Here is a 22,517-nt window from a genome sequence, read left to right as displayed (position 1 = left end):
CGGCCATGGGTTGAATACACACCCTGAGCCTCCCAGGCTGGGAGCTACAATAGCAAAGAATTGTGAGGCACTCGGGTTACAGGGTAAGAAGTGACACAATCCCTTACTGGTCTGGATTTCATCTCCAGCAAAATCTAGATTTGAAGACCCAGTAGTAGAAACCTCAGCATGTTTTTAAGTTATAAGGCTTATGTAGACCCTGGCATGTGCCTGGCCAATGGGCATACTCAGTAAACCACTGAACAATTCTCTGATATTATAGGACAATTGGCATGTTTTGTGATCCTGCCTAGAAAAGGAGGACTTCAGCACTAACAACTTATTATCCTGTGCACTCCTATCAGCAATCTGAACTTGTAATACAGCAGATATTTCCCCGAAGTTGCACACAATATCTTGCAATTCAGTCAGTGACCCTTAAGGGATCCACAGAAGCTGGTGCTGGAAAGAGCTTAGGTGGGAGAGAGTGCTCAAAACCTTGAAAAAACCCAGTGCTTTTACTGAAAGCTGTTCTGAAGAGCTCTTGAAGCAGATCAGAGGAGCGGATGGGAAGATATGCCCTGAATGGCAAACTGCACATCACAAAAACATCTTTAGGGACAGTATGTAGTTTAGGGCCAAAATTTAGTTTTGGGCTTTTATTTATTTTATTTTAACCTCAAGGTGTTCATTGCTTGAGTGTAGGTTTTTAAATGGCCCATAAATGATCAACTTCTTTCATTCAGTTATTTTTCATTTATTAACAGGATGATTATAGTAGGAAAATTAATCATAGGCTTTAGAAGTCATGCAGGGTTTATGATGTCATATGATGTCATTACAGCAATACACCGAATTGTAAAACTTCAGAGCGACCACCCTGTACCACCAGGTTGAATAATGGAGCATTCATTCATTCATACCAAGTTGCAGCATAAAATATTCCATGGACTCTCTTAAAATAGAAAATGTGGCGTATGGGAACATGTAGTGCAAAGCTGCCCTTTTGAAGCTGTAATCGTAGTCTGTACTACGGGAGTGATATATATTCAAATTCCCAGAGTTCCTTGTGTTGGAACTGTACAATCTCTTCAAAAATGAGTGACTGAGAAATACTGTTTAGTTCTGGGGAACTTGTAAGAACAAATACTAGAGGCCAAGTTCTGCTGTGTTTCCACCAGTGTAAATCTGGAGTCAGTTTTGCCTGGTGTGACTAAATGGGAGAGAATACAGATCTTGGGAGACTGAGTGACCAATGACTGCTCTAAACCACAGAGAAAATGAGTTTAGCAATCTTGGACTGTTGAAGAATGATTCATTTTATAATGTGACCACAAAATGTAGCGGAGTCAGTAATGATTGCTTCAAACGGGATCATGAAACTGAATGCGCCAGGAGACTGGATTACGTTTAGTAGGTCTAAGTGTCCATTTCAGGCCAAAGGTCAAGGATTCTTGGTTAAGCTTTTGCTTGAGGTTTGGGAGGGAGGAAAGGGAGTCTGCCTGCGACAGAGGCAGATAAAGGTCTCACTCTTTAGTGCTTCATAGCACTTAAAATAGTCTTAACTACTGTACTGCCCCCAAAAAATTAAAGGCAACATTAACAGTCTTATGTACAATACTTAAACAAGATACTCGTAGCACTATGGCACAAAATATGTACCAGGAAGGAAGGAAGATGAAACAAACTTTCACAGAGATTCTTTGCAGACTTGTAATTAAATCCAATTTTAGCAGAAGTATCGTTACATTATCGAGATTAGTTTGGCAACCCGGAAGTTAAACTTCTTACTGTTATACCTCACGGGATAGAAAGCTACCATTGCACTGGGACAGGTGACGTCAAACAATGCATTCATGCTCAAGCAGAGAGTCCCCCTTTTGTTCAGACACTAAGATTTGTTGCAGGTGTTGCTATGGCAAGATGGGGCAGAAAATCCCATTTTGAGGTTAAAGCGAGATGTTTAGAAATTAGAGGGAGACAGAGTTCGAGAGCATAAGTTAATTTAGTGATAATTGCATTATTGCACTGTCTTGCCATGGAAATAGCTATTCCTAAGGGAGTCTATTACAGTGTTAAGACTTAGACTATTACAGTGTTGAGTGTGGTTCTTTGAAAGTGCTTTAGCTTTTGTGAATGATCAACATCTGTCTTTCTACTTTTATTTATTTTTAAGTAATAAAGTTTAGGTCAATAGGAGCTCAACCCCGCAAGGTGCTTGAGCTTCCTCTGAGTTTTAATTGTTAGAGTGCTCAGAGAATTTGCTCATAAATTGAAATAAATAACTAAACTCCTATTTGAATCAGGCAGAGTAGGTTTTTGGTAATTGCCTGATTGGGACTATAGATTTTGATGCATTTTCTCTAAGTAACTGTTCCTTTATTTCAAGCAAAATTGTGCTTTTCCCAAATAAAAATGGTATGGTCAGCTATCAGGTGCGGGTTTTGCTTATTGGCTGTTGGTGGTGCAAAGTGTTAGGTATGTAGAGGACTTCCTTACTGATTTAAGTTACTTTAAAGAAGAAAAGTGAACCCAAAGTTCCTTTATATTGCTTGTCTTAATGGGACTCCGCAATTTCACACCTACTTTAACCACTTATACTTGAAGCTATAGTCTTACTGCTATCCAGCCTTCCATCTGGTCTCCAGTAAAAGGCTAAACAACGTATTTATAATCCAATAAGAAGAGCTGCTAAGAACAATTTTCTTTTAATGTTCAAAATTGGGGAGCTATAAGTGCTTAAATATATATGTCTGTGTGTGTGTGTGTTTTATATAAAATAATATCACTTTACAAAAAAGCAATGGTAAGATATGATATATGGGTGTGAAGACTAAAGTTCCTTTCTCCTACACATGAAGGGTATGCTTAGATATGGAAAGAGAGAGCTCAAAGCCATGATGTATAGATAGATGTGGTGTTAAAGTGAAAAGTAATGGCCCAGGATAGCATTTGACTCATTTGACCTACTATGTAGAGTCCCTAGTCTGGATGGGACAGATCCTTGGAGTCCCTTAGATGTGCATCTACTTTTGGTCAGTGACTGATGGTGAGCCATGCTTTGGATGCTGCTGATGTTGGGAATGGAACATTCTCCTCCTTCTGTCCATCTGTAAATGAAAAATGCACAACAAGAGCACAGCAATAGCTGGTCTAACGGCTAGAGCACAAGACAGGTAGTCAGGAGACCCAGGTCCCGTTCCCAGCTCTGCCTCTGACTTGCTGTGTGTCTTCGGCAAGTCACCGGTGGTTAGTGTTGCTGGTCTATTACGGGTGCACAAGGGTCCTCCACCCCTCTGTGCTGGGGTCAGTTACAGACCCAGTCCTTGCACTCTCTGCAGCCATAGGCAGTAGACTCCTAAGAGTGAATAGAGCAGCGTAAGGACAAAGCCATGGCTGCTGCTCCTTCCATGTTGGGCAGCAAGCTGAGCTGTCACAGGGGAAGAGAGGGGAAGGGAAGGAGAGTGCATGCTGCAGTCCATTGGAGGTCAGTGGAACTGCCTTTCTGGTGCGTCTCCTCGGAATCTCTGGAGGCATTTTGAGTGTGTTGGCATCAGCTCCAAAGATGAATTTGTGGGCTTTTAGGGACCAGCTTTTCTAAACTGGGCTCAGAGGGTCATGCCTGCAAATCAGAAGTATTTCCGTTCATCCAGCTGGTTTGTAAAACTGATATTAGCATGTTCAAATGGTCATTTGTGCATGAGTTGGGTTACTTCCCACATTAGCCATGTGCATGTGCCATCATTCAGTTTAGCAGGCACAAATGTGAGGGCTTTGCAGGTACTCATGCGCTGACTCTGAAAAATCAGTAGAGTAGAGCTGATGAGAAGTTCTCAAAAATAAAAAACATTTTTCAGACTAGTCAGCATAGTCTACTAGAACTAGTCAGGTCAGCATAGTCAACTAGAACTGGGCCAACCCTGGTTGAAGGTGCTTTCTGTGGTACGATATTTGCCAGTTACCATTCAGACTAAGGCATTTATAGTTATTCACTAGTTTCCGCTCATTGAGTCACGCATGGAAGAACACTTTTTGTAGAATCTCATTAAAGGCAGAGCCAAGATTTCTGCTGTTTCATAGTTCTTATTTGACAGTATCAGCATTCATATTATTTGCTATAGTGATTTTTTTTTGTTTCATTTAACATTATTTAGTTGAGAATTTTTTCACTGTATCATCTCTATTAAACACAGCTCATGTTCGTGGTTAAACTTAGGAGTTTTGAGTGCCCACATATTCTATCTGTCCCCTAGTACTGAGCTTTGGAAAGGAGAAGGATTGAATGCTTTAAAATGTGGTTATCTGTTCTCTTACCAACAACGTGACTTATCTTTAGCCTAGAAATCACAAAGAATCAAAATGATTTAAAAATAAGAAAAGGTTCATTGAGTAGAGAAATGTTTTTCCATAAACGTTGCATTCTTTCTTTTTGGATAAGCAGACATATAAAACGCTGTAAGTACACCCACAGCATTCATTCGTATTAAATGAATACACTTTTTTTTATACTAGCTGTGCATGGTAAGTGAATAATTTCTGTCTTAAATTATACATTTTTCCTCTGTGGTTACAACCAAAATTATACAGATTCCCCCATGTGGAATTATATCCTGAACTGGTCTCCCCGGTGGTATTTTTAAACCTTTCTCTAAATAATGTGCACTGTTTTAATTAAAGCAAGTAACAATTACCTTGGAGCTATTGGTTATGTCAGTTTGAGTTGCCACTTAAATTCTTTTCTTCTCACAATTAACGATATAATAATCATTTCTAAGGCAGTCTGTGATGGGAACCCTAGTCGCATCACAGCAGACGGGTCATTATCATAGCAGGGGAAAGTAAGTATTTCATGTGGACAAGCATCAGGAAGAAGACAGTAGCTTGCATTTCTTTTGCTACGCTGGGACTGCTGTGTCCCCAAAATAGAACCAAAGCCAAGTGATCTTTAACTCCTCTTGAGCCATCTCTCTAGCACTTGTGAACTTTTTCTTTGTAATATCGCTTCAGCTGTACTTCTTACTGCTGCAAGGTCCCCCGTGCTGCTACTGTTTCAGGCTTGTCCAGTAAAGGATTTCTCATCAACTAATAGCCATGATTTCAAATAAAACTTTGGTTGTAATAGGATCCAAGCTCAGATGTATGATCATACAAGCAAAAAGTGCACAGGGGCTTTGAGTGGAATGAAGCCCCCGCCTCCCTTGGTATTTTTGTCTAACATATGCCACTCTATTCAAAATAATTACTTTGGTTCCTTGGAGGGGAAGAGGCAGGATTTTTTAAAAAAGTTTGAATCCAGTACTGAACGGGCAAATAGATTCCCGAGATTAGATTTGAATGTCAGACAGTTTAATTTAGATTATTGCTTATTACAATGAACCTGGTGTTGGGCTCTGCTTGTCTTATTAGCAGTGTGGCTGATGATTATATTTGGAATCTTAGTCATCCCATTTAGACTCAGCATTTCTAGTCACTTGAGGGAACTGGCCTGCGCTACCAAAGCTATCCAGAAAGAGTATCATTCTTGTGGACAGTAGTGATGGCTTGAGGAAGGCTCTGAATGGGATAAAAGATCATTTCCCATAGCAGAAGTAATGAGTTCATCTTCTTCATGCTGTAGAATACATCTAATCTGAACCGGCATCAATAGGAGACTGTTAGGATTAAAATAAATGTCTGAATAAAATTCCTTATTGGTGTCACTAAGGAAACCGTACAATATTATAGGAGAAAGAACTGAAAAAAAATGGAATGTAACGTTCAGCATTTAGGTTTTTGATTTACATTTGACGTCACTCATCCTAATGAGAAACACGTAGAGTTTCACTGTCTGTGTGCATAAAGGCATTGAAGGGTTTATTTATATATAAAAATAGAAAGAGAATAGTGATACCATTATCCTGCAAAATGTAAATGTATATTAATGGGGAAACTGTCCAGTTGGTAAGATAAAAATGTAGGTTTGGTGGGGGAGGAAAAAGGGTTTTACAAAACCTTAAAATAAGTGTACTGTTTTTCCTCCTAATTTAAATTCAGCTTTTATTTTAATATATCAACTTCTGTACAGTGTTTGCTACCTTAGTATGTCATTGTGCAACTACTGGAGAACGTGTAAGTGAAACAGTCCTTCCTGACCTCTTTATATATGTGTGTGTATATTTGCAGCCACTAAAGACAGTACAAATGTTATGTAAAATATTTATTCCTTCGAACAGTTAATTATATATATAAAATCTGACCCCGGGAAATTGTATTTAAAAGATATGCAAATCAAAATGGACTGTGTTGATGGAAAAATGAAATGTTCATTACTAGGTAATTTTGGGTAGGCCAAGTGCAGCCTGTAGGTTAAATATGGCCTGTAGATTTCTCCAACATGGCATGTAACTTTAATGTGCAGATTTGCCCTGTGGAGACTTCATATACCAGCATGCAATATTCTACTTTCATCCCAGAGGGCAGCTTTGCTGCATACTGTGATTGGTAGTCTCAGTGGGCTGTATTGCCCTATTATACAGACTGCTCTATTTTGCACAAATTAAGTGACGCTCTCAGGCTCTTGGCAATTTGCCTTTTCACCCCTCTGTTTGGCAGATTTGGTCACCTGTGTCACAGATAAATCACGGCTATTATTTTAAGAGGCAGCTGTGGTGAAGTGAAAGCTCCCTCGTTGATCCGAATAGGTTAGACACATTGAGGTCTGGCCGTCTGTTTGTCCTGGATTTAAATTGTTACTTTCAGGACAATGTGCCCAGTAGCAGGATGGGAAGAAAAGTTGTGACTCACTCTAATAGAGTATAATTCTTTGCCTGTGGGGTGGGAGGAGGAGGTGTTAGAGGTTTGAGGTTTGGGGATTATTGTTGTTGTGCTTTTTTCTGGCTGGCCAGAATTATGAGACAAAAGAAGTTTGGTGTGGGTGGGTGGGAAGGGAAAAGGAAGCTGAAAATTATGTGGCACATGATTGGTGGGTGAATAGGATCTGACCAGTGGCAGAATGACTCTTCCACAGTAAGAGGAGAGTGAGTTCTCATCCGGGATTGTGCAAGTTTATCCAAACTCTGATGTATCTTCTCTGCACTCCATCTTGGGAGCAGAAAAATGTGTTCATTTATTTCTAAGAAGCTAGATATGTAAAGAAGATTTTTTGCTTTGTACTGGAAGAGGGTCCAGGGGAATCACATTTTGTAGCCGCCTCTCACCAGTTCCTTTGTGTGGCTTTGTCTGCCATATATTACCGTAATCAGGGCTGGCTTTAGGAAGTGCGAGGCCCAATTCAAACAGTTTCGATGGGGCCCCGGCAGGGATGACTTAAAAAAAAAAAACGTAAAAAAACCCGTGGGGCTTGTACTCACCGGGCGGTGCTCCGAGTCTTCGGCGGCACTTCGGCGGCAGGTCCTTCACTCGCTCCAGGTCTTCAGTGGCACTGAAGGACCCGCCGCTGAAGACCCGGAGTGCCACCAGGTGAGTAAAAATTAAAAAGGTGCCTCTAGCCAGGGAAGGGATTCTCACTGGGCGCGGGGCCCTCTTAGGCGCGGGGCCCGATTCGGGGGAATTGGTGGAATAGGCCTAAAGCTGGCCCTGACAGTAATCCTCTATTTTAATAAACGTTGGGCCTGGGCCTGCTTCATTTGGCACTAACTGGCAGCCTTAATGGGCATTCTCAACAGAGAGGCCAAGCTACCCTCTTAGCCCTAGAGGAGGTATTCCCAGGAGGTATTGGAGACATACGAGCAGGGATGCGTGGAGAAGCTTCCCCTGCCATTGCCCATTCTGCACCAGTTTAGCTGACAAATAAAAGGATTCAGCCTCCCAGACTGTCAATCTGTTGTTTTTATACAAGCAATGAAATTAATTTAACTACAGAACAAGTAAAGGAGATGAAAGAGAAGCCAGCATTGTTGGCCCACTAAGAATAACAGAGGAAGAAAGTAGCCCGCTGCCCATACTGTAAAGGTTAAACAGGGCTTCAGTTTCTTTGGGTACGTCTATGCTGCATTGAGACACCTGTGATTGGTCTGTGCCAGCTGACTTGGGCTAAGGGGCTGTTTAAATGCAGTGTAGACATTTGGGCTTGAGTTGGAGCTCAAGCTGTGGGACCCTCCCATCTGGCAGGGTCCTAGAGCCTGGGCTCCAGCCCGAGCCTGAACATCTACACCACAATGAAACAGCCCCTTAGCCTGAGCATCGTGAGCCTGCGCCAGTTGACATGGGCCAGCCGTGGGTTTTTAATTGCGTCGTAGACCTGCCTTTTTAACAAACTGCCATTGAACAGCTTGTGAAGTTTCATCGTGAAATGCCCACCTAAACCCAGTGGTACCTAGAAAACAGCAGCATTTGCCATTGATTCTTATTGACTCACCCGTAACTAACTCATTTTAGTTAGCACTTTTGCCATCTCTTTGGGTGGAGGTCTTCTGTATTTATATTGTCATTGTATCAAAAGACCACCCAGGCTGGGGCTTCATTGTGCGAGGCCTTGTACAAACATAGCAAATGATGACTCTTCTCCAGAGCATTTGCAATGTGGAAAACAAGAGTTGTTTTGTTTTATATCAGTGATAATCTCATTGGATTTTAATCTCCCATAAAACCAGCTGTTAAGTGGAAAGTAGTGGTGGAATTTCTATGAGATCTGGTTACATTTGTGGCTGGGTATTAAGATGTGTGCGCTTGGTACTTACCATTGATGCATGCTGCCAATCAAAAGCAGGATAGAGTAAAAGCTGCCTCAAATGAGAGTGAGACGAAGCAAAGTTGGAAGATCTCTGGGAGGAGGGTTTGCATTGAAGGTGCTCTGGCAGTTTAAACTGTTGCAACCATCTCTCAAGCGGGAGATAATTCAAGGTCTTCTTGACTTTGGAATTGTTATTGGGTAGCCTTTATGTATGCAGATTGTTGCCTTTCCCTTCTTTTGGTTTTCTTGAAGAAACATTTCTTAGAAACAATACAAGAACGATTCTACCTAGTCTTTGAATAATTATTTTATGTGTCTCAAGCGGTATTGTGGGGCATCTTTCCAATGTGAGAGCTTCTCAAAAATCTCTTGTCTGCGGTTTGCAGCTGCCTTTTGTGACTCTACTGCTGTGAAGGAGCCATTAACATTTAGTCACCTAACATTCAAGAGACTTTGGGGCACTATAGTAAAGCCTCAAATTAACATACAGATACCCCCGGTGCACCATGTGGCCCTCCACCTGAGTGCAGTGGTGCCAAGTGCAGAGAATAGCTATCGGAAGTCTCAACGTGAGCATAAATCTGATTGACCTTTAAAATCGATCAGGCTGTGAACACTAGCAAAGTAACCGAGCCTTCCTCTTTGTATTTTGGTTTGTCATGTGTGGTGCCTCATTGGTGCAAAGGTTTGCTTTGGTTCTTGTGTGGTCAAGGAAAAGGGGTCTGTTTAGGTGACTGAACCTACTTTATACTTGTTTGTATGTACTTTCTGGGAAACATGCAGCCTAGACAGCCATCGTCCCCCTTCCACCCAATAGGTCTGTGGAAACAGGTACCATCAAAAAGACTTACTATTTATTATATATACTGTGGTAGCAACTTTAGCAGTAGTATTTATTAATTTGGTGACACCTGTAAGCCTCAGTCAGTTATTACCAGTGTAGGATGCCATGGGAATCATTTGCAACAACAGACATTGTACCTCACAGTAAAATGAGATCTTTATTAGATCCTGCGGGTCTTACTGTGATGGTGCCACATTTCTGAGTAAGGTATCTTCTGGCCATCTTAGCATGGCGTGACCCACCAACACTGGGCCACACCATCTGCTTTCCTTCCACATACAGAGGAGCCGGAAACTGGGCAAGTATAGGCTAAAATTGGAAGGGATGTGGGGAGATGATTGGAAATGGCAATTTGACCTCCTCTGCCTCTTTTCCCTGAAGTGTATTCATGGGGTTTGTGGCTCTGTGCATTCGGGGTGGGAAGTGGTGTGGGGAAGAAGGGTCAATGCCAAGAGGATACCCCCCTTCCCCTGAGTTTGGGCAGAAGGGGAGAGGAAGGGAGGGAGGGAAGCTGTTGTACAAATATACCTTGTAAGATAATATTGATACTGTCAGTGTTGTCTTACCTGGAAAGCTTCTCCACAAAACCACTGTTGAGGTTCCTATGACACATGGTACTGTAAGTGCCCATTTTGTCAAAAGCTAAGGGGGCCTGAGAGTACCATTGTTCTGGCTGGCAGCTCCAAGGGTTTCAGGTAGGTGCCTTGAATCCTCATGAAGAAATAGTGCCCTCCACCATTGCACAAGGGACATGCAGTGCTGCCAATGCTTTTAATCTTACTGGGAGTCTTGCAATATTTATTGTTTTTCATAAAGCCCCAGCTCCTGGAATCCTGTGATTACATGAGACTCTGAGCTTTCATTTAAAGAAACACAACAGTAAATTTCCAGCCCTCATAGTTGTGGAGAAAAGCTTAAAAAACATGACCCGAGTGTAATCTAAAGGCTCAAAGACCTAACAGTAAATAAAGATGACCCCAAATTTACCATGTAAAAACTCACCAAACATAACCATGATTTTTTTTTTAAAGTCAATTCATCATTTTTAGTGGCCTGACTCATGATTTTTTAACACGAAGTTGGCAGTATGAACATTGCCAAGAAGATAAGGTAGTGCTGGGAGAAAATGGGCCAGTGTCGTGAGAGTGCACCCGCAATATAACTGGAGCTGCTTTTTTTGATGCTAGGTACAATTACTGGTTGCATTAAGTCATCACCTCTGGCAGTGATCTGCAACCTTTTTCTCTTTGTTATTGCTTAATATGAAACCCAATGTAGTTGAGCCCAATAACCAGCAGAAATGTATTTACAGTTATCCTAAATTTGGAAGTATTTTGCAATTCCTTGGAAGAAAATTGGGGAGGGGAGGAATCTGAGTATGAGCCCTTTTTAAAGTGGGATTTAGTGAAGGAAAAATTAGCCCATAAAGTCAATATTGAACTTATTGTCACATTTCTGAAAGCTCAAAATACTTTCAAATTGGGGACAAACTGGAGTTCTGGCAACAGGATCAATTTAACGATATTTTGAAAAGAAATACTGCATATTTTAAGGGTTTGATTCTGTGTACTTCTCTAATACTAATCAATCTGCAAAGGAAAAGTGGATTATGCCCTTTGTTTTTGCTACTCTGCGAGGTCTGAGGAAGACCTGAAGACTTTAAAAAAAAAAATCCTGCTTGTTTTTGTTTTGATTTTAACTGCAAATATTAGGTACATTGTTTTCTCAAATTCATGAAAGGTTTCATAGTGGATTCAGACCTTTAATTGAAGGGGTTGCGGTATTATATCATTAGCAAGAGAACTTTTTGCCAGCTGTGTGTCAGGAATTTGAGTTAAATAAGTGGAAACCGTCATAATTCTAAGCAGTCAGGCGAAGACAAAAAACCAAAACCCCACAACATCCTTCCACTCTCAGTTGTTCATATTCCTTCCTTGGTGCTTATGACATCAGCCTACCAATTCTTCAGTTATTCATATCACTTCCCAGAAGAAATAGGGAAGACAAAAGCTGAATTTCTAATGTGTGGGTTTTTTTTTAAAGATGGGAGGTGCAGGGTAGGGAGGAAGCAAGGCAAAAAAGTAATTTTGTTAAAAATCTTTAGACTAAGTTTTTACATCATGAAGAAGCAGAAAAAAAAGGGGTGACCGCACACACATTCCCCCTTTGGTCCTGCCCCCCTCTTTGCATTTTGCTTTTAAAGGGACTCCATCAAGCTACATTGGCCTAAATTTTCACCAGTGTCTAAAAGTAGGTTTTCTTTTACACTGCTTCTTCCTGACCCCATACATCATCTTATTCTGAAGAACTGATGGCGGTTGAATTCTTACTTCTGGCTGCCTCTACAGAAAGACATTCTAGTATTTTATCTCTGCAATCTTGGCCTTGCTTTCTTCCCTCCAGATAGTTCTATTGTTGCGAACAGGCAGGCTATTTGGATTCATAGGAGTATTGCTCTCCTAAAGGAGTCAAAACAATGTCAGTGGAGTCAGTTTTAGACCTATTAACCTCCACAATGCCTATTAATAATGCTCATTTATAACATTTAAAATGTGTTTAATAATATTAAGCTGCAATGTTAGTGCATTTTACTGCTCAGTGGATCTCTCTTCTACATGAGATTTTTGGGTGTAACATTGCATCGGGAAGTACAGATGAGGGAATTGTTTGGAGCGCTTCGAAAACATCTAGAATTTTTTTTTAATCAAGAATTTCTTCTTCCCCAGTGAAAAAACAATCCTCTTCCCCCCCGCCCCAAAAAAAAGGGAGGAGGAAAATTCTCTGCTGCCTCTCCCCTTCTGGAACCACAAATTAATTGTAAAATCTAAAAAAGGACTTTTCCGAGGTTTTGAGTGCTAGGACCTGTGAAGATCTCAAAGATTGTACATTCAGGATCCCACGTTCTCCTGAATGTAAGAGGGAGAGGTAGCTGTATTCTGCATCTTGTTGACAGTAAACAGTTGAAGATTAAAATAAAAAGGCCAGGGCAATTCTGCCTTCATTTACCCCCAGGCAGCTCCTTGCAGGTCATTAGGTTTGCATGGTTATCATTGAGGGCAGAATGTAGAGCAGGGGTAGGCAACCTATGACACGCGTGCCAAAGGTGTCTTGTGAGCTGATTTTCAGGGGCACTCGCACTGTCCAGGTCCTGGCCACCGGTCTGGGGGACTCTGCATTTTAATTTAATTTTAAATGAAGCATATTAAACATTTTAAAAACCTTATTTACTTTACATACAACAATAGTTTAGTTATATATTATAGACTTCTAGAAAGAGACCTTCTAAAAACGTTAAAATATTACTGGCACGTGAAACCTTAGAATAGAATGAATAAAGAAAGACTTGGCACACCACTTCTGAAAGGTTGCTGACCCCTGATGTAAAGCTATATAACATGGGACCTTCTGGGCATCATGCAGCTGACAAGTTGCTATTAAAGAATCTGCTTTTGTACAATACGAAGGGGAAGAAACCAACATAGTGTCCCAGGAATGTGTTGACTGATTGAAATTCTCCAAAGCAAGACCATCAGGAACTATTCTTAAATGGCAGCCTGATTCTCTGCACATGACAGTCTGTAAAGAAAGTTCCCTGAACAAAAGATATGATGAATTTGGATGCTAATGGTCACTGCTCCCATGAGGGCCTGACTCCAAGAGGTGCTGTACATCTGTTGCTCCCATTAGTCAGAGTTAAGGGAACTCAGCCCATCCTGGAACCAGGCCTGAAAGACCCTAAATGTAGAAAACAGAGAGTGCCCAAAAGACAGCTGTGAAACTGAGGAAGATGCAGCACATTGTACTTAATGGGTATTACACTAGCGTGGCAATCTGGGCCTGACACTGAGGAACTGAAAAGTATTGGTGGAAACAAGTCTTGTTCCATGGCAAGGTATGAGAGGCAAGCCTATTTTTTAGGCTGTCATTGAGTGTAGTTCCTTCCCTTGGGAAGGAAGTTGAGGCACTGAGCTAATGTGAGTTATCAAAGGCATCTGCTAATACCAGTATAATATGATGACAATAGATTGTCATTCATGCTCTTTGATTGTTCAAAAGATCTTAGTTTCATGCCTTTGACACAGTGCTTTAGAGGAAAGGTTTTCTCTATGTCACACAAAAGAAATGAGAGAGAGAGAGAGGCATTTCTTTCTCATTCTTGCAGTCCTTCACCTTTGTCCAAGCTAAGGGCAAATTTATCTCAGGAATGATAAAAGGAAAATATTATGCCAGGCAAGTACTCTTATGTACAGGAGAAATTGACATACAAAAAAAATCTGAACAGATATTTCAGCAATCCAATCCCCATCACCATTTGTTATGTTCCCTTGTATAACAGTTTAAATAACAATCTCATGAAATAAATAACTGAACATCAGACATGTTTTTTTTCCATATCCTGACCAATATATTGGCAGTTTTTCAAACAGAATGGGAGTTTTGAAAATTAAATAAAGGCTTCTAAAATAACCAGTTTTAGAAAGTTTTATTGAATTTGCAGAATAATTCTGTTCTTTTTCTTTCAATAGAGTCTTTATTAATTTAGTCTAGTTACTTAGTGACTATATTAAATTAATCTAATAAAAGTCAGGGTTTTAACATAACGTTTCCCAAATGTGAAGCAGCATCTATTACATGAGACAAAACCTCTTTATATATGGGCTTTATATGTTGTTGTATAATTACAAGGCATCAGACTGTTCAGTGTATGTTATTCAAGTCAAATACTTCAATACAATGTACTGAGAAGGAGGGGAATGAGGAAAACTAGCACTCAAAAAATTAAGTCCTAGCAGAGGACCATATAGCAAAGCTATTTTTCATCCCTGAAAGCAGTCTAAAGTTCAGTAATTGAACTGTATAACACTAGTGATCTTCTATTGACAGTCTTTTCTACAAATATATATCATTTTATATAATTGCATCTATGTAAAATAGCCACATTAGTATAGATTCTTAAGGCCGGAAAGGACCAGTATGATCATCTAAACTGACTGACAGTATGATGCATGCTATTTTCACTGTAGAGTTCTACTTACACATATATATGTTGTTATGTGCGTAGTTTTAAAAAGCACACTCTCGCCCCCAGAGCTGCAGGTAAAGTTAGTGTCAAACACATGCCTTTCAAATGAAGGTCACCTTTTTGTTCGCAACCTAAAGTTGTACACGTCTAGTCAAGTGAGATGGAGTGTTAATCATTCAAGAGGTGTGGGTGTTCCTGTTGATTTGTGGATGTGTACATCACAACATAATCGCAGAGTTTATTCCTGTTCTCTCACTGAATTATTTATTATGGTCTGAAGTAAGGGGGGTTTCTTTTGTATTGGCATAAACATAGGATTATGTTTATTGTGTGCTTTCAATCACTAAATCACCAGTATGTCAAAGGGATAATGCTGCTTGCCTCATAGGGACAATTAAGCCTTATGAGGTTTAATTAATTAATGTTTTATAAAGTGCTTTGGGATCCTCAGCTGAAAGGTGTTTTGGAAGTGCAAAGGAGAATTATGCTGATTATTTTTTCCATCTAGTCTCACCCCAATATGTCACTGATTCAAATTCAATAGAAAAATGTAGGCCCCATATAACAGACTCCAAAAGCAGTACAAAATCTGTCTAATTGGTATAAAAGTTTGAAGAAGCAGCTCTGTAATATAGTAAAAAAATTAATACAATGGAATCAGTTTGAAAAAATGTGCCCCATTGGTCGCTTTCTACTTGAAAAGTCATTCCCTGGAGTGGTTTAACAATAGTCACTAAAGTAGCCTTTATGCTGCTATGCGCTGATGATGTACTACAAGCAGGCCATGGGTTAGAAAGACAGGCTGAGTTATTATATGCTGCAGAATAGTGATTTCCCGTGAACTAATTTATGGATAAATAATTCTATGTACTTGTTATATAGGACAGGCAGTTTCTAATTTCTTTAAGAAAGTACATCCGAATAACAGTAAATTACCTGCTATAGCATAGGGACAAGACCACTCTGAAGCAGGTAAACAGATGCACTCAGTGTCACAAGAATTTACCAGTCTCTTCAGCAATAGAAGTAATGCTGTGAACAGAGACTCCATGGCTTAGAGCAGTGGTTCTTAACCTGCAACCCATGGGCCACTTACAGCCCTGTCAGCACACGGCTGTGGCCCATGTGACAGCCTCAGGTAGCATATAGTGTGGATGTGGCCTATATAACACATAGAAAGCCGCATATGTGGTCCACAGTGGTAAATAGGTTGAGGACAAGGTGGGTGAGGTAATATCTTTTATTGGACCAACTACTGTTGGCGAGAGAGACAAGCTTTCGAGCTACGCAGTGCTTTTCCTCAGGCTGGGGAAAGGAGAGCTCTGTTTAGCTCAAAAGCTTGTCTCTCACCAACAGAGATTGGTCCAATAAAAGATATTACCTCACCAACCTTGTCTCTCTAATATCCTGGGACCAACATGGCTACATCAATACTGCAAACAACTCTATGGCTTAATCATTCTAGGACCCCGGGTTTTATAGACAGTGTTTCATGGCCTTTAACTGGGAGTTATAAAATATATATATATTTTAAAAGTATTTGGATATTAATGCTAATGTCTAGTTTCCCTTGAGTTTACATTGTGCTGGTAAGAAAAACTGTTAAGAAGTACTTTGTTTAAAAGAGAAACTTTGTTTGATTAGACTTATAGCACTACAGCAAGTGATGCTGTTGTTATTCCCTGAACCTCACATCCTCGGAAGCAAAGGTCTATGTGAGATATAGTCAGTGTATAAGCAAGGAACTGGTGATTCTCCAGTGTCTCAGTTCACGAGGGGAGTGACCATCTTTGTTAACACCTCCACTCCTTATGTGTCTCTGTGGGATGCATTTGTTTATGCTGAAGAAAATGAAAGAGTTTGGTATTGTGCACTAGCTAACCTGCACGGTTAGTATTGATAAATACACTCCTTTACAGTGTTCATTAACCAGGATTCTTCTTTCTGAGCAAATATTTTATTTTATTTTAACCAAGGAATACTGAATTCTTTTCCTCTCTTCACTTTTTAAAAAATATTGTTGAATTTTCATTGTGTACCTGCAAAATGTGTGTGTGTGTGGAAATGTATATGATCTTCTTAATTTGACCCATATGACTTAAGCTCTGTAAAGCGCTTTAAATTTACATTAATCCCTTGCAAACTTACTACAAATATGCTTTAAAAATATTGTTCAGGTATGTTCACAGTCTGGAAAAGGTGGGAATAAATGTGGTAGATGTGAAGGAAACTATTAAAAATAGCACGAGGGATGTTCTGTTGTATGGTGCCTGTACATTCTGTTTGGTTGTGAATGAAATTTGGAAGTGGTCCAGTTTTAAAGGTTTGATCCTGCAACTTGTATCTAAGTAATCCTTGCTTGCATGAGTAGCTCTATTAGTTTCAGTGATAGTACTTACATGAGTAAAGACTATTCATGTAAGTGAGGGTTGCAGGATCTGGCCCTAATTGTGTAAATGGTCTAGAAAAGCCATAGCTAGTAAGGTGGCTTAGTGATTTAAGATGCAGTTTTGAAACATCTAGACACATTCACAAGTTCAAATCCTAATAGCATTGAGTCAGTCCTTCATTTTCTTGTGAGTTAAATACATAGAAATCCAAGGCAGGTGTGAATCTTTTGGATGAGACCTTAAAAACTGAGCACATTAAACTTCCTGTAATGCTTTTTCTCTAAGCATGCTTGTCAAGCACCAAGTGTCTAGCCAAGATTTCCACTCCATCCACAGAGGGTCATTTGGTTGGCACCTCCTCCTCTACAAGTGGCTGCATTTTCAGTGTCCTTGATATATGCAGTTTTAAAGTATTTTGGGATCTTTCTGAGTGAAAGGAGATATGCAAATTTAAAATGAGGCTGCATATCCTTATCATTCCTCTGTTCTTCAGTCTGCTACGCTGATCAGTAATGAACCTTGTTCAGTGAGAGATGGCAATGTTTTTGAAAATCAAGCTTATGAGAGGGCCTGTCTACAGAGGGCAGTGGTTTTCAGAAGCTAATCTTGGAAATGCTCCGGCTAACACATCTGAGGCTATATCTACACTACGGCAGTAAGTTAACCTACGCAACACAACTCCAGCTATGTGAATAATGTATCCACTACATGCATCCGACGAAGTGGGTATTCACCCACGAAAGCTCATGCTCCCAAACATCTGTTAGTCTATAAGGTGCCACAAGACTCTTTGCTGCTTTTACAGATCCAGACTAACACGGCTACCCCTCTGATACTTCAAACAAAGCCATTTAAAAGATATTTTTTGCCCCCCCCAGGCCGTTTCACATCAAACCATTTAAAGATCAGTTTTTGAAGGCTGTTCCGACACACAGGTGGTTCCTCTGTGTAGACAAGGCCTCAAAATCGCCTCAGCTTGACCTAGTAACTTAGTGAATAAACTCCTGGCAATTAGCGTTTGTGCAGTGTTTGCCAATCTCCACAAAAAGAGCCCCACAGGGGTCATTGGTTTGTGAATGAGTGATTGAATTAGTTAATGGAAAAAGGTTGTGAAGTCGTAAAAGGATCTGCCTACAGATTTCTTGAGAGTTCTGCTGCATCTCTTCCTCAAACAGTATTAAGGAAGGAGGAATGTTGTTCCTGTTTAAAATAGAGTATTTGTTCAGTAATCATTTATAAAGTGCCTCACTGATTCTCACACTCTCGCCAAGTCTGGTAGGGTGTCTCCACTGCAATTAAACACACTCTTGGCTGGTCCTTGTCAACTGACAGGATTCACGCTGTGGGACTGTAAAATTGCAGGGTAGACGTTCAGGCTCAGGCTGGAGCCCAGGCTCTGGGACCCTCCTCTTTTGTGGGATCCCAGAGCTTGGTCTCCAGCCTAAGCCCAAACATCTACGCTGCAGTTTTGCAGCCTTGGAGCCTGAGCCCGTGAGCCGGAGTCAGCTGACCCAGGCCAGCTGCAAGGGTTTAATTGCAGGGTAGACATACCCTTCGGGCTGAATACAAGATAAAAACACTATACAATACAGGCGGAGTTGCATAATTAAAGACCACAACCTTAAAAATTGGAAATTAGGCCATTAATGTGTGTATCTAGGAAGATGATGCCTCGCTATTCTGGCGTTCACCTATCATGAATGTAACATTAAAAACACCTTGAGAGTGGTAACAAATGAGAAGGGAACCGCTAGCCAAATTATGGCTGTATGTACTGCTCAAATCCTGATGGAAAGTTATTTGGGGGAAAGAGAACTGGCATGCTTAAACAAGCCGGCATCAACATCCTATCTGCAGCACAACAGGTGCCTTAAATGCAGCTACAGTGCCATGAACAAAACCCCCTGTGGAGCATACTGAAGCGCAGCATGGAAATCGTGGCTTCTGGCTAGCCTAGGGACTAACTCAATTTATTTATTTTTTTAATTTCACCCGTCACATCACACCGGCTAAAAAAAAATAGCTTGCATCAGCGTGTAACAAGGTGTAAAGGACTCACAGTAGGTGTTAACGTGCCCAAGCATTATGGTAACACCTGTGTTTGTCTAATTCCAGCCAAAACAGTTTCCTTTCCAACTGTAGAGAAGGATAGAAAATCTACCTAACTACCAGTAGTAGCAGACATTTCCTGTAAAGCGACTTATATAGTATTTCCCATGATGCTTTGGCCTGTGGTTTTGCTTTGAACTTTCCCAGGTTGGGACAACTTGCTAACTCCAGTGACCTCTACTGCCTCTTTGTCTCTCTCCAGCGCTGTCAGCACTAAACACTTGGCGACGGTGTTCTCTCACAGAGGTTCCTATCACTGAATGAAGAATAAAGCCTCTTGTAAAATGTGACCAATGTAGATGTGACTTATAGAGCGCATATGATGCTTATTTTTTCAGTTATATGGAAACTTGAAGTGATTAAAAATAGGAAGCCCAGTGTTCTGCGAAGCTGATATAGATTTCAGGATTTTTCAGGTGACTTTGTATTATATTATTACATAGTATTAGAAGGGGCAAGGGACGTTGGCAGCTAAATGGTTTCACTAGCATGTGTTTCAATCCGTGGACCCTTGATGCTCATTTCACGACTAATGTATGCTGTACTGTGTGCACGTCTCATTGTCACCAGAGATAACATTAAGTAAACTATCCCCTTCAGAAAAACAGCTTTTCTTGGCAAGTGGAATATGGCTCGAGGAGCCAGCTCTGGAGACATATGATACTGTGAATGAGTGCTGTGTGTTACTTCACTGGATCCGAGTCCAGGCACTATTTATACTGCAGCATATTCAGCACCAGATTGTTAAATCTTAATACTGAAACAGTGCATCATTTAAATGTTTTTGTTCTGTGTATGCCCCACTTTCAAGCATTGGATGTCAAGCAACAATTATTAACTTTGTTTGTCTTGGATAAGATTCTACCCTTACCAAAAGCTTCATAACCTACTCTTGAAATGTTACTGAGTCTATACCAGAGTATCACATTGAGACTTCAGACTAGCAAAGGTAATGGTCTACTCCAGTTTCCCTCTCAGGGATTGGACATAGTAATGGAATACGCTGTGAACCAATGGAAGATCTATTTCCCAAGAAATCTATATGCACGTATTGAAATGCTACAAGTGGGGAGAGTACCAAAATTATCCTACCAGTGTTACGCAGAAACAGAGAAAATATTATCATAGTATTAGCACTGTGCTAAATATCTCATGCAGTAACGGAGACCATTGTACTACCATTTTCACAAAGCCATTGATTTGCCGTCTCATAACCACCTTTACAGAAGCTTTGATAAGTCTAGATGCAACTCAAAGTTTAGATTTGGCTATCGTCAGTGTTGGTAAAATGGTGCATGTGGGGAACCGCGTTAATTTTAGCATCATGATATCACCTCAGCCGATTTCTGATGAGTTTTCTTGATAGGCTGGGTTGTCATGAGCTGTTGCTTTCCATTTAGAAACACCGGTGCTCGATTATTATGAGAGCTTACAGATAGATATGCAATAGTGTGGTGTCACCAGGTAACAGCGCTGTGAACAGTCATCTCTGTGTTGCTTTTGACAATGTCCGCAGACTGCCCTGTTGATCTCTTCTGGAGCCTTGAATGTGTATGAATGGGCCAAAGACCAGGTCCTGAGCACTGTCAATTTAAGTAGGAACAAGGTGTTTGGTACCTTGAAGGACTGGGCTCAGAGATGATAAGCAGATTAAACAAAGAGGAAGCTAGTAACACAGCAGAGGAGATGGAGTGAAGCAGAACAGCAGACATCTGCCCACTGTGCTGTGTACCCATACAAGGCAGCACTGTGCCTCATTATATTCCTAGAGTCTCTCTGTTTTCTGTGCTTCCCTGGAAGTCCATCCTTTCTAATAATTAGTAATTGTTTCTGGTAGCGCCCAGGGTGTGCTAGGCACTATATAAACATTTAAAAGAAGGGAAGGTTTCTGCACTAAAGAGTTTACACTATCACTTGCGAACTCACAGTCTCTTGCAACAAGCCTATCTAGAAAGGGTGTTGCTGCTGTTACTGAAGGAGCAGAGGTATAAACAGGACCTGGAAGACAGTTGTGCTATTTTCAATCTGTGGTCAAGTACAGCGCTGTTGCTTTTTGCCAAAGAAAGCAACCATCTGCCTGGTGAAACGCATATCTGGGAGTGAACTCTAACTACTTCATCGATTTCAAATGCTATTTGTACTGGGAATCACACCACAGTCAGGATGTAACTGTGTGCTGAGCCCACACACAGGAATTTTCTTGTTCAATTCAAAACCAAATCTTTTATTTACTTAAGGGTTGTGCAGGCTTTGAAATCAGGAGCACAGGGTATTTAAAGCTTGTCTTAACTTAGAAAGTGCAGGCTTTAGTGGGATGAGGAAAGGTGATGCTGTGTGGGGGGATGCATCCTTTGCTTCTCTGTCATAATTCAAGAAACACGAAGATGTAAACAGCTCTCGGTTTACAATTCAAAATGTATTCCTTCCCCTCCACTTAGTTAGGCTCAATTGTCAGAAAGAAATAGCTTTGTGTTCAGAATTGCAATAAATCTCAGGGCGGGTTCTGAACACCCTGACCAACCAAATAACCAAAAGGTTTCATAAACAGCTGATAGATGTGTGTTATATTTTTCTTTCCAGGAATAATCAAACTTGGGAGGTGGAACCCTCTCCCCCTCAGTTACGTGACCGATGCACCAGATGCGACAGTAGCCGACATGCTACAAGATGTCTATCATGTTGTGACATTGAAAATCCAATTACAAAGGTGGGTGTTTCTGAACATCTGTCCTCCTCTATTCTCTGAGCTGCTCTGTTGATCACAGCATTACTACAGAGATTAGCACATCCTGTCTTCATTAATTTCTGGGCTTTTGATGAAATGAAAAGGAAAATGAAGGGAAGGGTGCTTCACGATGCAGCTTTCTCAGTGAACCTTCCAACTGTTTTTACATTTTATTTTCTGAAGCAGTAAAGCCACGGTGGTGTGGTGGGGGCAGGAGTGGGGCGGGTGGGTAGGTGGGTGGGGGGACTCCATCAATCATGAGGGATATGAAGCCTTTAAAGGGAAACTTTCCACAACTCTTAATTTAATGGGTCCTCCAGGCCCGATTAAATGCTTAGCATGTTGTGTATGAAAAATAAACACCTCATCTGTTTCCAGGATTCGGGTTATGAGGGTCTAGACTTTCTGCTAACTGTGGCTCAGACAGAATGGCCCAGAGAGCTTGTTGCCTTCTCTTTTGTCTCCAGTGGCCAATCCTAGCAGGGTGGGGAGAGCCTGCCTCTACTGCTCCATCTGGTAATTTAAACTGTTTCCTACTCTAGAACATCTGATGGGCGGAGTGGTAGCTGCTGTCTGACAATTCTGCGTACACTTTTTATTTTTTCTCTTTCTCCCTCCTGGCCATTTAAAGAAGATGGAGACTACTGGGCTGTTCACTGAAAAGGGTGGAGAATTCTCCAGATGGCCTAAGCAAAGCGCCCACCCAATTCTTAAGAAACTCAGTTTAACCCTAGGATGTACCTCACTAGATCAGACAGTTGGCCCATCTGCCATAG

General features: G+C 40.8%; 1 protein-coding gene across 4 annotated transcripts in view; it reads left to right on the top strand.

Moving 5' to 3' along the window:
* SATB2 (SATB homeobox 2) overlaps positions 1–22,517 on the top strand; it is a 224,773-nt gene that overhangs the window by 111,432 nt on the left and 90,824 nt on the right. For all 4 annotated transcript variants that reach the window (XM_044978501.1, XM_044978504.1, XM_044978499.1 and 1 more), the window contains one exon: positions 21,597–21,723. In XM_044978501.1, the coding sequence (XP_044834436.1) occupies positions 21,597–21,723 (127 nt within the window). The remainder of the gene's footprint in view (positions 1–21,596; positions 21,724–22,517) is intronic.

Source organism: Mauremys mutica, chromosome 10 (genome assembly GCF_020497125.1).
Source record: "Mauremys mutica isolate MM-2020 ecotype Southern chromosome 10, ASM2049712v1, whole genome shotgun sequence".
NCBI classification, from domain to species: domain Eukaryota; kingdom Metazoa; phylum Chordata; order Testudines; family Geoemydidae; genus Mauremys; species Mauremys mutica.
Note: the sequence above shows the minus strand (reverse complement) of the source record. Positions and strands in the feature narration are given on the sequence as shown.